The 15,940-nt window shown below is 40.1% G+C and overlaps 1 protein-coding gene across 7 annotated transcripts in view; it reads left to right on the forward strand.

Moving 5' to 3' along the window:
* The window catches only part of NFIA (nuclear factor I A), a 416,610-nt gene that overhangs the window by 56,474 nt on the left and 344,196 nt on the right, over window positions 1-15,940 (forward strand). Inside the window, exon 1 of one of the 7 annotated variants that reach the window (XM_081867219.1) lies at window positions 8,432-8,839. The exons of 5 other annotated variants lie outside the window; for them this stretch is intronic. In XM_081867219.1, the coding sequence (XP_081723345.1) occupies window positions 8,834-8,839 (6 nt within the window). In that variant the 5' untranslated portion in view covers window positions 8,432-8,833. Of the gene's footprint in view, window positions 1-8,431; window positions 8,840-15,940 lie in introns of those variants that run through there. One more of the 7 variants, XM_081867214.1, reaches the window with a different exon arrangement.

The following is a 15,940-nucleotide window of genomic DNA, read 5'->3' on the forward strand; positions in this document are numbered from 1 at the left end:
GGTATTTTATTCCTTCTTCTTTGTTGTATTATTTTTCCTGGCTTGTTTCTGCTTTAAACTGGGGCTGGGAGGGTAATTGCACTTGTACATAACTTTAATAACCTCAGCAATACAGAGTGCAAGGAGTCCTGAGCTCAGTTTGAGCCAATGAAAACAGAACTGTCACAACTGTTACTTGAAATAACCAGTCTGAGAACATGACTGGAAGTGTGGTATATATACCGGTAATACCTACAATAAATAATAAATAAATTATTAAATACAGATAATTTAATCATGGAACATCAGTGGTTGAGAAGGGGATAAGAGAAATTATGGTTGTACAAATTAAAATTTCTCTCTCTCTCTTTTTTTATTTAAAAAATGGAATTAACTCCATGCTGAACTCAGAGCATATATTTACAGATTACTTCACTGTAGAAGCATTTCATATTAACACCAAGTTGAGAGGCTACCCCAAGGTAAGTGATCAGATTAGCATCTGTTGAGATGACGCACAACTGTTTGCAGCAATTTCCAGAGCTAATCCAATTATGCAGAGGATTGAGGAGGACACTGGAATAAGGAAGATAAGCAAGGAAGGTCTCAGAGATAAAGCAAGCCAGTCAAGGACTTACATTCTCAAGCAAGTCTAATCAGGATGTCTGGCAAGTTAGAATAGGACAAGAGCTTACTGTAGGAGATATTTATTTCTGAATAGAAATTAGCCACTAGTTTCAAATTTTATTCCAGACGCTGGATGAGGCAGGCTGATTGTGAAGGCCTGTGCATATCTAGTCAGAAATTAAGCACTTCAAGACCCCCAACCAACCCCCAGGGAAAATAAAGAGACAAGGACACAGAATTTAGGTTAATGTTAATGGGCAAAATTTAGGCCACAACTTTATTGGCTACAGAATGTGAGCGGTATTGGCTTAGGCATTGGCTTCAACAGACTATATCTGACTCCTGCCCGCCTTGTGGGAAGTCTGGAAGGGTAAACCACCAGTAGGGGGAGCGCCACTGTTGCGAATTGACTCGAGCAGCCAGTGGTTTAAATTGGCCCAGCTACGCCCCCCAGTGCCCTGATTGGCCGCCTGACAAATGGTGTGGCCGAGTCACCCTCAGCGTGATGCGGGATGCTATCCCGCTCCATGCCTGGAGGCCTGAGCACAACCAGGTCCCACTCAGAAGCGGAACCGATTTGCTGCATTCAAGAGACATTTGTTGTCAGGACAGAGAATATGTCCCTTTGCAATCCATGTTTGGTCTGCATGGTCTCCTTTGCATGGAGTTCACACACATACATTGGTATGCATGTAGGGCCCTTCCACATACCAGCCAGGTGTACAAGTGACAGAGGATGCTAAATGTGCATGTCAGGATACAGTAACTACTGTCTGCCCTCAGGGAACGATGCAAACTGTAACGGTGTGAAAGTCTCTAACAGAGAAATTGCTGCACTGTTTCCAAATTACAATTCCCAGGATTCTTTCAATAATGACAGTAGAACTGGAAACAGAATTAGTTTTGTAAAGTAGATCTGCACTCCACTGAGTATGAAGGAGTTATTGTAGAGTTCCTTAGTGCTTGCTTGATATATGTCCAAAAGAACCTGATCTTCAGTGCATAGTACTGTTCCCTGAATTGCTCAGAAGTTATTTCTTCAGCAAAAACACTCTGCATATATCTAGCAACAAGTTTCATACTCTGAGGTCCCACTAAAAGGAGCAAATCCCAGGGCTCAGTTCCTCATCCATGGATAACAGGAGCTGATACAGTACTTTATTTCTTATCCAATCTTGATAGTAACCACAGAAGTTATTTATAATCCCCTGGCCACTTTGACTTACAACCTATCGGTCTCTGATCTTGCAATGTATCTCAACTCCTAATTGTTCTTTGTGTATCAACCAGAATCTCTCACCGTTGCACAACATGACCCAAGCCTACTGTCCAAGCTATAGATTTGCCCCAATGGGAAATTTACATGGTTTCATCCCTGAAAATGCCAAATGCTATGGGACTTAAAGAGCAAGAGCTGAAAGTAATCAACCTTTCACAGACAGTTCAAGTCTTTAAATGGCATCATATATATTGAAAGAACAATACCTAGTATAAGAGAGCAATTTATACATTTTGGGTTGTATCCACTGCTACTCAGAGTAGACCCATTGACATTAATGTACCCAAGTTAGCAATGTCTAGTAATGTTGACGGGTCTACTCTTAGGACTAGAATTGTGATAATCAACTTTCAGTTGCTTGCTAACCATTTTCACTCCCATTCTGCCCTTTGATGGTAAAGATCAACTACATCTGTGTTAAAGTGGCTGGTTAACAATATTAATCCACTACAGTTCATGCATGAATCTATTTATACAAAATAATATGTATAAAAATACCAACAAAATAATATGCATATTCTTGCTATATGCTGGATAAAACTAGATAAACAAAACAGCAAATCAACTAACATTTTCTAATTTAATTGGTTAGGTGTGCTTGATTCAGTAACATTTTATTCCATCACAAATGAGACCTAGTGGAATTTGTCTGAAGGGCATAGGTGCCTTTGATCACAGATTATCATTTTTATAAAGATTAAGTTCTTTATTTTGGAAAAATCAACATTTGGCCTGAATGAAATCTCTCATTGTGGGATTTGTTTTTAAAGTAAATCCTATTAAATCCTGTTTGCTTTGAAAAATATGAATTTATATTCTCACAGTTCCAATCTTGTACAACATTCCTAATTTTGGATACTATTATATTTAGAGTAAACAGTGCCAGTTCTCCCATTAGGCAATATCTTTGACCTTTGGCTCAGGTGGCAGATCATGAGGGGTGGCAGATGAGTATCCCTGGACTGTCTGCTGCTGCAAGGACAAGCCCTAACATTAAACAGAGTGAGGCAGCAGAGTGTGATGAATGGTTTTGGAATGACGCCTGCCTGTACCCACTAGGCTAGCTTGCTGCCCTCAGGAGGACAATGTCCCATCACGAGTGTCAAAGTAAAATTCAACTGCCAGTCCAATCACCTTTGGTATCTGAAACTTGCCCTGTGCCTCAGGCAGAAAAATATGTTAGGTTGACCCTGGCCACTGCCTCTGGCCACTTACAATTGGTTGCCTGCTGCCACCACTAGCACACACACCCCTTCTCCTTCAGGCCTAGCCATTGTTCCAACTTCAGGGCACATTAATATGTGTCAACTAAACTTCCATCCAAGCCACACTTTCATGGAAATCAGTCTTCAACTTTATTGGTAAATTGAACACAACTTGAACAGCAAACAAATTACAAATGCAGATTACCAAATACAGTGGTACCTCAGTTCTCAAACATCTCCGCTTACGAACGTTTCAGAACCCGAACGCCGAAAACCCAGAAGTAAATGCTTCCATTTTCGAATGTGCCTTGAAAGTCAAACGACTTCCACTGGGTGTTTTTCAATTTTCTCAACTGAATTTGTAGACAGCCCTTGGTGCCTCAGTTTTTGAACGTTTCAGAACTCGAACGGTTTTCTGAAATGGATTATGTTTGAGAACCAAGGTACCACTGTACTTAGCTTTAGAAGCTTAAAAAACGGAATGAATAGGAAGTAACTGACTAGGATAAAAATGGCGGTATGGAAGAGGTAAAAAGATAACAAAAGACCAGGCCCTCCAGGCTGCAACTCAGAGTGGCAGAGAACAGGACAGAGTGAGCCTTTTCTTTGTCTGCAGTATTGGATATTCTACATAGGAATAGCTGATCAATGCATGATAATAAGGTTTGATCAGTTGATTAACAATGGGAAAAGAAAACAGTTCTAAATGCAGAGAGCAGGGGCAATATAACAAATAAAACAATCCCCATTTGGGACAGAACAGCAGCTGCTGCCTAAACCCTAAAAATGCTAAGTGGCATTCCTGCAGGTGGATTCCTCAAGGTTGCCAGTGCTTTTAGTCTGAGAAAAGGTGCTTCCTCAGAGTGAAGCACTGTGTGGGGGGTGGCAGTTCTACAGTTCTCTACTGTAACATTTTAAATAGCATTTATTTGCCATAACAATCCATAATGGGACCACAGAGGGGAAGGATTACAGCTCCCTTACCCTATGCCACAATTCTGATGCAGATCAGTAGCTGCTTATGGCTGCTACTAATTTCATTAATATCATAACTTCCAGTTTGGGTCCTAAATTTGGGGAAGAGGGCAGATGAGTAAAACCAGTGTCCAGAAATGACTTCCAGGTGAAAGTTGTCTCAGGTTGTTATGAGTGTGGCTTTTACAAACAGGAATGTTTAATAAGTTGTATGAATGTTAAAAAATGCACTTTTTAGGAAACTCTAGCTTCAGCAATTGTAAATTAATGAAATGAAAATTAAGGTACAAGAAGTCAGAGGTGGAATAATGAAATAACTTTATTATGTTTAAGCTAAAACGTATAAGATTTGGGTTACAACATTTTGGAAACTAGGTAACATGATAAAATGAAAGATACAATAAGTTTTGAAATAAGTTAACAAATTGCTGATGTTTTGTATCACAGAGAACGCAGGGTTAGGAGGATGCGGGGAAGTCCATTAGATTTGCTGAAAAAAAGAATATGGAAATTTGCAACTTTTCTATTTTATTTTTTATATCTGTCTTTTATTCTTTTTTTCTGTATTTCATAAACTCAATAAAAATATTATAAAAAAAAAATACAAACAGGAATGTTTATATCCAAACCTACGCACTCCCAAATTCCAAAATTCAGCAGGATCCCTACTTTACGAAGGGACGTGGGTGGTGCTGTGGGTTAAACCACAGAGCCTAGGACTTGCCGATCAGGTCAGTGGTTCGAATCCCTGCGACGGGGTGAGCTCCTGTTGCTTGGTCCCTGCTCCTGCCAACCTAGCAGTTCAAAAGCACGTCAAAGTACAAGTAGATAAATAGGTACCACTCCGGCGGGAAGGTGAATGGTGTTTCCGTGCCCTGCTCTGGTTCGCCAGAAGCGGCTTAGTCATGCTGGCCACATGACCCAGAAGCTGTACGCCGGCTCCCTCTGCCAATAAAGCGAGATGAGCACCGCAACCCCAGAGTCAGTCACGACTGGACCTAATGGTCAGGGGCCCCTTTACCTTTTACCCTACTTTAAGAGGTCTGGAAAGCTTTTATTTCCCTATTGGTTTATTTTATTTCCTTACTTTCAACAACAAACATTGAAATGTACTTGTTTTAGGTGCCCCTTAGTGTTGACTTTCAAACAAAATATATAGCAAAAAATCATGTTTGTACAGTTTCATAATTTCATTTCATTCCAGTGCTGGTCTCCTGAAAACAAGGGAGAAATATTTTTTTGGTGCTGTGTGGGGATACTGTGGCCTCCCAGTTGTCACCTGACAACTGAAGACACTGGCTAGGCTGATGGCATTTGGAGCCCAATAGTACTTGGGTGGCCAAAGATTCCTCATCCCTGATTTAGACATTCTGATAAAAGTTACCTTTAATAACAAGTAGCGAAGAAAGTTGTCAGTGAAAATGAGAGAGATTACGGTATTTTCTATACCTTTATATCATTTGATTATCATGTTGGTTTCTGTAACAATACCAACTGAAGCTACAGTTCAATATGTATTTACATGAGAAAGCTGCATGGGGCTTAGTTCCAAGCAAATACTCATAGCTGTTTTAAGATTTATTTGCAATGTAAATTGCCACTTCACACATCAGTCCAGATTAATTTTAAACATATCATATGTTATTCTGCTGTTCTGATATCTACAGTGGTTATTCTGCTCTCATCATGATGTCTAGCAAATAAACTTTGCAGGAGTCTTCAGTGATATTCATTTTAGAGAGTATGCAAAAGTCTCTGGCAGACAAGGGTTAACAGTCTCGGTCTTCCCTCTTTGTGCAGACATGAATAAATTAGCATCCTGAGTGTAGAACATTCCCTTTTACAGTAGGTGGTGTTCTTGTTACACTTTCATACATGGCAGGCTAATTAACTATCTGAAAGAGAACATCGTTAAAATTATTTCTCCTACCTCTGCTAAAAACATTTCAACATTTTAATGTGCCCAAGCAATTCAATTATATTTAAAATGAACAGCTTAACCACAGTTTTCTTCTATAATGACATTCAGAACAGAGTTCACACTTTACTCTGGACACAGACAAAATTTTATAGAAGGGTGGGGGAGCCTATATTTGATTCATTATATTTAGCTAACATTTTCAAACTTACAAATGGGTCTTTTTCCTGTTCCGAAGGTGTTTGATGGTTGCAAAAGTATTCTTTCCCATGGATCTCTACTTTGAAAGGGGAAAAAATGACAAGATATTTGGAGTTGCATTCTTTTTTCCCTTCCGAAAGTATATTGCAAGCATTCTTAGTGCTTTGGGAAGAAAAAACATACAAAGGCTCCTTGTTTCCTGCCTAGTCAAAATATCTGAAGTTAAAGCACCAGTGAGACAAAATGGGATAGTAATTATTCTTTCTTTCTTTCTTTCTTTCTTTCTTTCTTTCTTTCTTTCTTTCTTTCTACTGCCCTCCATCCGCAGATATCCGGGAGGTTCACAACATAAAAATGCAACATAAAAGCACAAAATATATGATAAAAACAAGAACAAAAAACCCTACAAACCGGTAACCCCTCCCTCCCCCTCCAATGCTAAGTATTATCACATTGTGGTGCTTCATTAATGTTATCAACAACTGAGTACATTGTGGCTTGGCTGTAGGGCAACATGGTTTTAATTTCAATTTTGCATCTGTAGCAAAAGGGAAACACACAACATACACATACTCCCTTTGTATCACACACATGGAATGGGGATGGACTTAAAAAATTAATGGGACATGAATTAAAACAAGCAAATTTGATGGTTGCTTTTTCATGCTTACAGCTACCTGTGGAACTCATTGCCAAGGGACATTATGAAGTGTAGTAGGATATATGCCTTCAAAACTTCTGCATATCCCTCCAAAACATGTATCAATCCAGAGCAAAGGCGGCAGCAGGGGCTGGTACTGAGAAACACATCTTCAATTATTTGTATGATGCCGATGACTGTGTGGCATTTAAATCACTTTCAAAAAAAAATTAAGTAATTCCGTATTGGGTCAGCATAGCCTTGTGTTTATATATGTATAACAAAAATATATACAGTATGTGGCTGTGCATTATAGAAGTCTGAGCAAGTCCCACACACCCCTCACAAACTCAGCACCCCAGTCTAAAAACACACCCTAGAGGAACTTTGCCTGGGGAGGGGAGCAGTGGTGCTTCTCTTCCAGTATTTAATATTACAACAACCCTGTGGGGTGGGCCATGTTGAGAAATAGTAACTGCAGCAAAGCACCTCTGTGAGGCACAGGCCAGGTGTTAAACCTTTCCAGTAGTCCAAGCCCTAGAGGGGGACCACAACCATGCATGTATCCCTCCCTGTAAACCCACAACCGCACCTCATGCCACAAATACCCAAACACCCGGCAACACACACCCTTCGAAACCCCAGACATTGAAACACCCACACTACCGCTCAGCAACGGAACAGGTCACCTCTGTACCAGGGATGCTTCAAAAGTGAGCCTGGGAATCATAGAATCATAGAGTTGGAAGAGACCACAAGGGCCATCGAGTCCAACCCCCTGCCAAGCAGGAAACACCATCAGAGCACTCCTGACATATGGTTGTCAAGCCTCTGCTTAAAGACCTCCAAAGAAGGAGACTCCACCACACTCCTTGGCAGCAAATTCCACTGTCGAACAGCTCTTACTGTCAGGAAGTTCTTCCTAATGTTTAGGTGGAATCTTCTTTCTTGTAGTATGGATCCATTGCTCCGTGTCCGCTTCTCTGGAGCAGCAGAAAACAACCTTTCTCCCTCCTCTATGTGACATCCTTTTATATATTTGAACATGGCTATCATATCACCCCTTAACCTCCTCTTCTCCAGGCTAAACATGCCCAGCTCCCTTAGCCGTTCCTCATAAGGCATCGTTTCCAGGCCTTTGACCATTTTGGTTGCCCTCCTCTGGACACGTTCCAGTTTGTCAGTGTCCTTCTTGAACTGTGGTGCCCAGAACTGGACACAGTACTCCAGGTGAGGTCTGACCAGAGCAGAATACAGTGGCACTATTACTTCCCTTGATCTAGATGCAATACTCCTATTGATGCAGCCCAGAATTGCATTGGCTTTTTTAGCTGCCGCGTCACACTGTTGGCTCATGTCAAGTTTGTGGTCAACCAAGACTCCTAGATCCTTTTCACATGTACTGCTCTCAAGCCAGGTGTCACCCATCTTGTATTTGTGCCTCTCATTTTTTTATTTTTTTTTTTGCCCAAGTGCAATACTTTACATTTCTCCCTGTTAAAATTCATCTTGTTTGTTTTGGCCCAGTTCTCTAATCTGTCAAGGTCGTTTTGAAGTGTGATCCTGTCCTCTGGGGTGTTAGCCACCCCTCCCAGTTTGGGAAGCTGGGCTGATTCTAATGATTACATATCTGCGGACTAAATAACCTTCTGTCATATATTTCCAGGCTTTTCTGGCCTACTTCAGTGCTGTGAGGCTGCCTGTCGCCTGACACATCCAAAATGGCCTCTCTCTCGCCTCCTTGGCCTGCTCTGCCCTTTACCCTCAGGGATTGTGGGCTTTGGTTTTGGCCTTCTGCCTAGGCTAGGAAGCCTGTCGTATTTGGCTTTTGCCTCTGTTCTGCTGAGGGTATGAGGAGAGGCAGCCGCGTTGGTGCCGGCGTCGGAGAAGGGGCCCAGGCCAGATTCAATGCCACAAAGGCCCACAGCCAGCAATTTTGTGGCAGAAAGGATTATTCGAGGAGTTCGTGAAGGGGGACAGAGACTCTGCGCAGAACACCAGGCACTTAAATGCAGGTAGACTTGGACTTTTAAAGTTATTTAAGTATATTAAATAGGAACACAGTTGATTTATTATTAGTGCATAGCCTGGCATGGTTGTGGCCTAGTCATTTTGCAAGGCTGAGGCCTAGTGATAAGGCAGAGCCGCTAGTGGGGTCTTTTTGTTGGAAACAGGAATATACAGAAAAACCACAAAGGGATCAAGATTTATCTGCTGTTCCTCCTTTGGCAAAATATTTACTTGAAAAGTGTAATTGTTGAACGGTGTGTTAGCAAGTGTTAGCAAGATTTCAAAACAAACCATGCACCAACAGAGCATTTCACCACACACACCCCCTCTACTGATGAACTAACGACACATTACATTAAATGCATAGTGTGCAGAGCCATAAGCAGTGTTTTTAAATTAGTATTTGGGTGGGGGGGGGGAGAGGTTTTCATTACATATGAAGTTCACAGAGAGGTCCCAGCTGCAGTCCCTCAAAATCAGTCCTTTTACAGAAAAAAAGGTTCCCAGTAACACTGCTAATGTACAGCTACTGTATATGCTTAGAAGTCTCCTGTCATCATTCTATACACTCATATAAGATATAAGTTTATTTCAATTCCAAAGTATCTGTGGCACAGTTAGTACAAATCACTCTTTTCGTTTGCTTAGTACTGGTCTGCCTTGAAGGAGTTCAACAAAGGGCATCGAAAACTGATAAACTATCAATAGAAGCTGGAAAAATTAGCAGTTGCCACTAGTAATTCTCAGTTAAGGCTATTAAAACAGCAAATAGTCATATACTAGATACAACAGAAAAAGCAAATGTAGTATTCATCCTTTTTTGGGGGGGGGACTCAAGTTCTCTTTTCTGTACATAAGGTTAATTAATAACATGCAGAAGCTCATAGTTTATGTAGGAAAATATTGTAGACATTTATTAGTATGCTAATAGAGAGCTACCTTCATCAAATTAAATAACAGACAGCAATGTTGTATCAGATAGGATAACTGAATTATCTTCTATTTACAGACAGGCAGATTCTGGAAACCATACAGATTTGCTTTTGTAGTACTTTCAGTGTGTCTGAACAAAATATCCTATTTCTCTTCTTTCCCTTAGCTGGTATTTCCTTTCAGTTACATCCCTTTCATCTGTAGCCATAAGACAGGCCTAATACTAGGTGGCCCTTGGCAGCAGATGTTTGTAGTGGCGATGAATAAAAAGTTACTGTTTTGGGTTGGTATATTTGTTTGTTTGTCTTCATTCACAATAATCATTTACTTGGAAACAATAGCAGTAGAAATAGCACGGAGAAGCCATATTGGTCTGTGTTAGCTGGGTGGGTCATATAGCGACCAGAGCAAATTCTGTCATGCAGAAGGATGTTGTGAAGATTCGCTTGATCTGAAAGTTTGCTCACTTCCATGTAGTCTTGTTTACATGTGTCTTGATTTCTTGGTCATGGAATCTCTTTAGTATAGACTCTTTGCCTCAGTTTTTCCTATCTATAAAATGGATAAATGTTTTCTAAATGCTCACTTTAATAATATACTGCACATATGTGTCTTTGACATATGACTTGGCATGGAGTATACAATGACAATTTCTTATTTCTTACTTTGTGCTTCTGATATTGTTTGAGCCTGAGTTCTCTTAGGGTGATATATTGGACTTGTTGCATCATATAGTGCTTGATGGGATGGGAAAAATGGATCCTTTGGAACAGATAATATGCCTACTGCAAAGTCACTATTCTACACTGAGTCTACTGAGTGCTTGCTAGACCTTATCTGGAGTAAAGTATTTAATTTTTAGGAACACAAGTATTATGTTTATGGCGTGGGCATCAGAAATTTCAAGCTGCAAAATTCTGGTTTTCCTTATAGATCCTTAGAATGTATTTATGATAAGTTAAAAACATGTCATTATTTGCCATTTTTAAGACTGTTTTCAGTATTACAATAACGGTCCACTGAAAATATCTCAAGATGCTGAGGATACTATTTTAATACACATGACATATGCACACTAAAAACATCAGATTCTCTTGCGGTTCTTTAGTGGCCTTCTTTTCAAACTGTCCTTTGTCACTGAAAAGTGAAGCCTTGCTTTATTATCAGTTCTGTAGGGTTGTATTACACCCTTTGGCTATGCCAAGTTCACACGTTTTCTTCTTACTGTAATCCCCCAGAGGTCACAGTAAAGGTCAGGGTAGAACATAAATGATACTTTGTGGTCTAACATTCACACAGTAATCAACTCATAAATCCTGGTCATACTGTAATGAGAGTGTAAGCGATAAGGAAATGTAGAGACTGAGTCTTCATGAAGGAATAATGCTGAAAAGATAAGTAAGCAATTAATGTTATTGTTAAATGTACTACAAGTTGGGGAAAGCATTCTTATTTCTCTGTTTTAGTATTTCTCTGTTTCTAATATTTGGCAAGTATCCGTCTGAGTGACTATATTAATGTGAGCATATTAATTTATTGGTCATACCTAAAAACATATTATTGTTTGGAAAATGGCATTTGATGAAAGGACACTTTTTCAGTGGTAGACCGTATGCTTAGCATGAAGAATGTCTCTGGTTCAATCCTGGACATCTCAAGTTAGGCAGTGGAAGGTTCAAATTCAAAACCCTAGAGAGCTGCTTCCAATCATATAGACAATGCTGCATGAGATGGAGCAATGGTCTGACTTGGTACAAGGCAGCTCCTTATGAAAATGACTTTCTATTCACAAGTAATGAGTGATTCCCCATATATGGCTGTCATGTATTAGTTCCTCGATAAAACACATCAAATCTCCCATTTATAGCTGAATGGAATGGGCACAACCATCTTCCATAAGAACTTACAGGGAAACCTGGATAAGAACAAACATTTAACAACCATCAAACTCAACCATCACAATTTTTATTTTATCTAAAATATACATCCTACGCTGTTTCCAGAAAGTAAGCTTTTCTTATTAACAAACTCAGTTTGTCTCAAATGTTTAATTAGTCACCTAATGATCTTTAAGATCATATGCATTCACCCTTTAACATCTTTCTGCTTGTGATGTTTGGAGGGCAAGGGTACCAACCCTTGGCTATGTTACAACTTCATACCCTTAAACTCAACAGATCTTTCACTTGAGCAAATATTGCATGTTTTGTGGCATTATTTTATTCAGGATAAGTTAGAGTAAACCAGTGGAATGTGGTTATTTGTGGTCAGTTACATGCTTTTGACTGCTGTGATGGATTCTAAGTTCAATTTGATAGAATATTTACATTTACATTAATCTTTCACTATATATCTATATTCAGTTAGCTGGTGTATGAAATATTATGAGAGAGGCAGGCCCCTCTCTGTGTACTATATGAACCCTCCCTCCCTGTTCATAGGTATGAAAACTTGTGATAAATACATGCTAACGAATCTTGGCTAAAAATGGATGGTAGGCGAATGTTTCCCATTTGCTTTCACCTTTCCTGTAGTGCCTCTTATGTCAGTCTAGTCTCCTTGGAGGAAAGACATAATATATAGTTGATATATAGAGAGAATAAAAAAAACTTCCTTCATCTGAGAAGAATTTTCGCCCTGACCAATTAACTGATGTACAGATAATTGTCTCCAAGGTGTAGCATGGGTTGCCTGTGCCTGGGGCCATGGGGGGGGGGAACAGGAGGGAGGGAAACAGACGGTGTACACATGTGCATTCAGCTGGCTAATGGCATCCGCATCACCCAGGAAATCACAGCTGCAGAGATAAAAAGAGTCATCCCGTTGTCTGGAGAGGTCACTTCCTGCTTCGCATGGAGAAGCCGTTTTCAACGGAGCCCAGCAATGGAAGCATGCAGCTGTATTGAGGCAGCACTGGGTGTTGAATTTTTGTACTCCCTAAGAATTTTGCGCCTGGGGCAAAGCCCCACACTATGCCACTGCTCCCAGGTATTAATAAAAGAACTGAGCATGATTTACTACAACACAGGTTGTTGTGTTGTTGGCATCCATCTGTCTCGAGAGGCAATGGAGTATGCTTCCAGGAGTGAAGTCAAACTGCTGTTTTAGCAGCACCAAAGTGACCTCCCCAGGGCATAAACCTGGGCAGTGTGTATGGTGGTCCTGGGCTGCCCAGATGACATGACCCCCTCTTGGCCTCACTGATGTGGTCCAAAAGAAAGCATAGCAATACATTTGGCACCAGCCTGACTGCAGGCATTGTTGGAAGGAAGTGTACAAGGTACCATTCAAGCATCTTAGGGACTCCAGTCCAGATTTGTGTAGGGTTTACTCCTTAGCCTTTGCTTCTCCAATTTAGGAACAGATTTATTAACATATGCTTAAAGACCAATCCAGACTGTGTCCCGTCCCCCCCCCCCCCCATTTCATCAAATTATTAACACTTGGCTTAGGGTTACTGAATAAAAACACCAGGCTATGAGAATCGGGGCTTGGGATCCCCATTATTGTTTAAGAATATGGAGACTATTCTGGAACGAAAAAGAAGCCTGTTGGGGTGAGGAGAAACCCCCTAATTTGCCTGATTTGGGAGAACTGAACATTTGCAACTGGCATTTTCTTGTCATTTCAGGGCGAGATCACCATTTGACTCTTGCTCTCTGAATTATCCTAGAAGATTTGCCCACAGCCTTTACATTATTTCTTTTGCGTGTTCTTTTTGTGGGTGAATCAGAGCCATGAGAAAGGAGAAAATGTGAGAACTTAGATTATCTGAAACAGTTTCCATCCTACCTTGGGAATCCTGCATAGTGTATTGTGAAGAGACTATTGTTTCTGACACCTTTTAGGGGGTAATGATATCTCACACTTCTTAAATAGGCATAAACAGACTCTGAGGTAATTTGATGAACAATTGTTACATCTTCTAAAACGGCTGTGAAGTTTGTTCCCTTACCCCCTCCCTCCCACAGCATTCTTTGAGTAATTCACATACCAAATGTATGCTTATGTAAAACAGCTTGTGCTATAGGCTGCCAGTACTTTTTCATATGACCTCTAGTGTAAAATGCAGTATGTCTGGCCTGAGTTATATTATTCTGTCAACATTTTGGTCTAAGCTTGAAGCAGCTCTCTGCACAGCTGGCACAGGAAAAGTGGACATCTGTGCAACTAGTCCAATAAACCAAGAAAAAATAATAGAAATTCAGTGGAATATTATTCTAGTCTTGGGGAATGAAAAGAATTTCTTGCTCTGCAAAACACACACAAATGCTGAGATTTCTTATTCACATACCTCCAGAAAGACTAAATCGTAAATCAGCACCATGGAAAGGTGAGAAGTTTAATATGGCTTTTATTCCAAATGTAAACATATTCATTCATATGCCAAATAATGGGGATTAATTTAAAGAGCTTTAGTTTCCTAGGAGTTAAGGTAATTTATCCTGCATTAGGGATTAGTTGTACTTCATTATGTGATATCCCGCCCCCCCTTTAGCACACTCTGCCACTTTTAAATAATACAAATAATAGCAGCAACCACTATTATCAATAGGCACAATCAGTCCTTTTTTTCAAAAAAAAAAAATGTTTAGGGGTACTCTCATTTTCCTACTCATATTGAAATACTGCCCCTCAATGAGACCAAACTTAGATTCACAAAATGTTTAGGGGTATGTGTCCCCCCAGAAAAAAAGCACTGGGCACAATTCAATCAAAGAGATTTATGTTGCAATCTTATATCCATTTACCTGGGAATAAGCACAATTGAAAGCAGTTGGACTTACTTCTGATTAGTCCTATATGGTATTGCATGTAAAGCATTGTGTACAAATCGTTAAATGATAACAAAGTGCTTAGTAAATAATGCTACCTACAGTAATGATCAGTCAGCGATTTCACAACAACACAAATGAAAAGAAATAGGAGTAAATGCCAGCTTTAAACAGAAAAAAAATCTAGCATCAAAAGTTTTCAGGCTGATTTTCGTTTACAAATTTATAAAAGCATGGAAGTCATGGAGGTGCTGTAAGAGAGAAATGATTCTCTTTTTGTCTCAGAACATCGAAACATTCAAAGAAACCAGTGGCACAGTTTTCAGAACAAATAAAGTGTTTCTTCTATGATAGATGCCACAGGTTGTTGTGAAACCCATTACTGTTAATGGTCTTTAAAAACTACCAATATATTACATAAATTAATTGAGGATAGTATCAATCTTCCTATTCATAGAGTGAATGCCCTGCTTACAGATGCACTAGGAAAAGGTAAAGGGACCATTAGGTCCAGTCGCAATTGACTCTGGGGTTGCGGCGCTCATCTCGCTTTACCGGCCAAGGGAGCTGGCGTTTGTCCGCAGGCAGCTTCTGGGTCATGTGGCCAGCATGACTAAGCAGCTTCTGGCGAACCAGAGCAGCACACGGAAATGCCGTTTACCTTCCTGCCGTAAGGGTACCTATTTATCTACTTGTACTGCATGCTTTCTAGCTGCTATGTTGGCAGGAGCTGGGACCGAACAACGGAAGCTCACCCCGTCGTGGGGATTCGAACCGCCAACCTTCCGACCAGCAAGCTCTGTGGTTTAACCCACAGTGCCACCCGCATCCCACACAGATGCACTACTATCACACAAAAAGGAACCTTTCATCTGTGATGTAGAAATCCCTTAAAGAGGGGGAGGTTGCTGTCTGTAAACCACAGGATGTGATCCATTAACATTGCATTGCAAGTGCCGTTGCATTCAGTAAAAGTTCCATCTGAATAAACATGCTTAATATTGCATTGTAAGGCACAGTATGAAACTATGATATCTATTTCAACCCAACCGGCCGTTAATTTCTTTTTCTTTTTTCTGGGAAAGATGGTGTGTGTCAAATGGTTAATTGAATAATGATTCCCAAAAAGATTTCTTTCCAAAGATCAGAAATCATATTTTTGACAGGCTAATGATTGAGATTTCTTCAGCTGTAAATTCCAGAGCTCCTCTAGTCTTAATCAGATGAGTAAGAACAATTTAGTAAACTATTCCATGATATCTAACACAATATACCTAACACTTCCAACACTGTGTCATCACTCACCCTGATGATTATCTGCATTTTAAAATTTAAATTTAATTTGTGAAATAATGTTTTTGATTTTAGCATTTTGACATTTTGTGATATGGTTGTATA

The sequence above is a fragment of the Podarcis erhardii genome (genome assembly GCF_964252035.2).
Source record: "Podarcis erhardii genome assembly, chromosome: 6".
Lineage (NCBI taxonomy): Eukaryota > Metazoa > Chordata > Lepidosauria > Squamata > Lacertidae > Podarcis > Podarcis erhardii.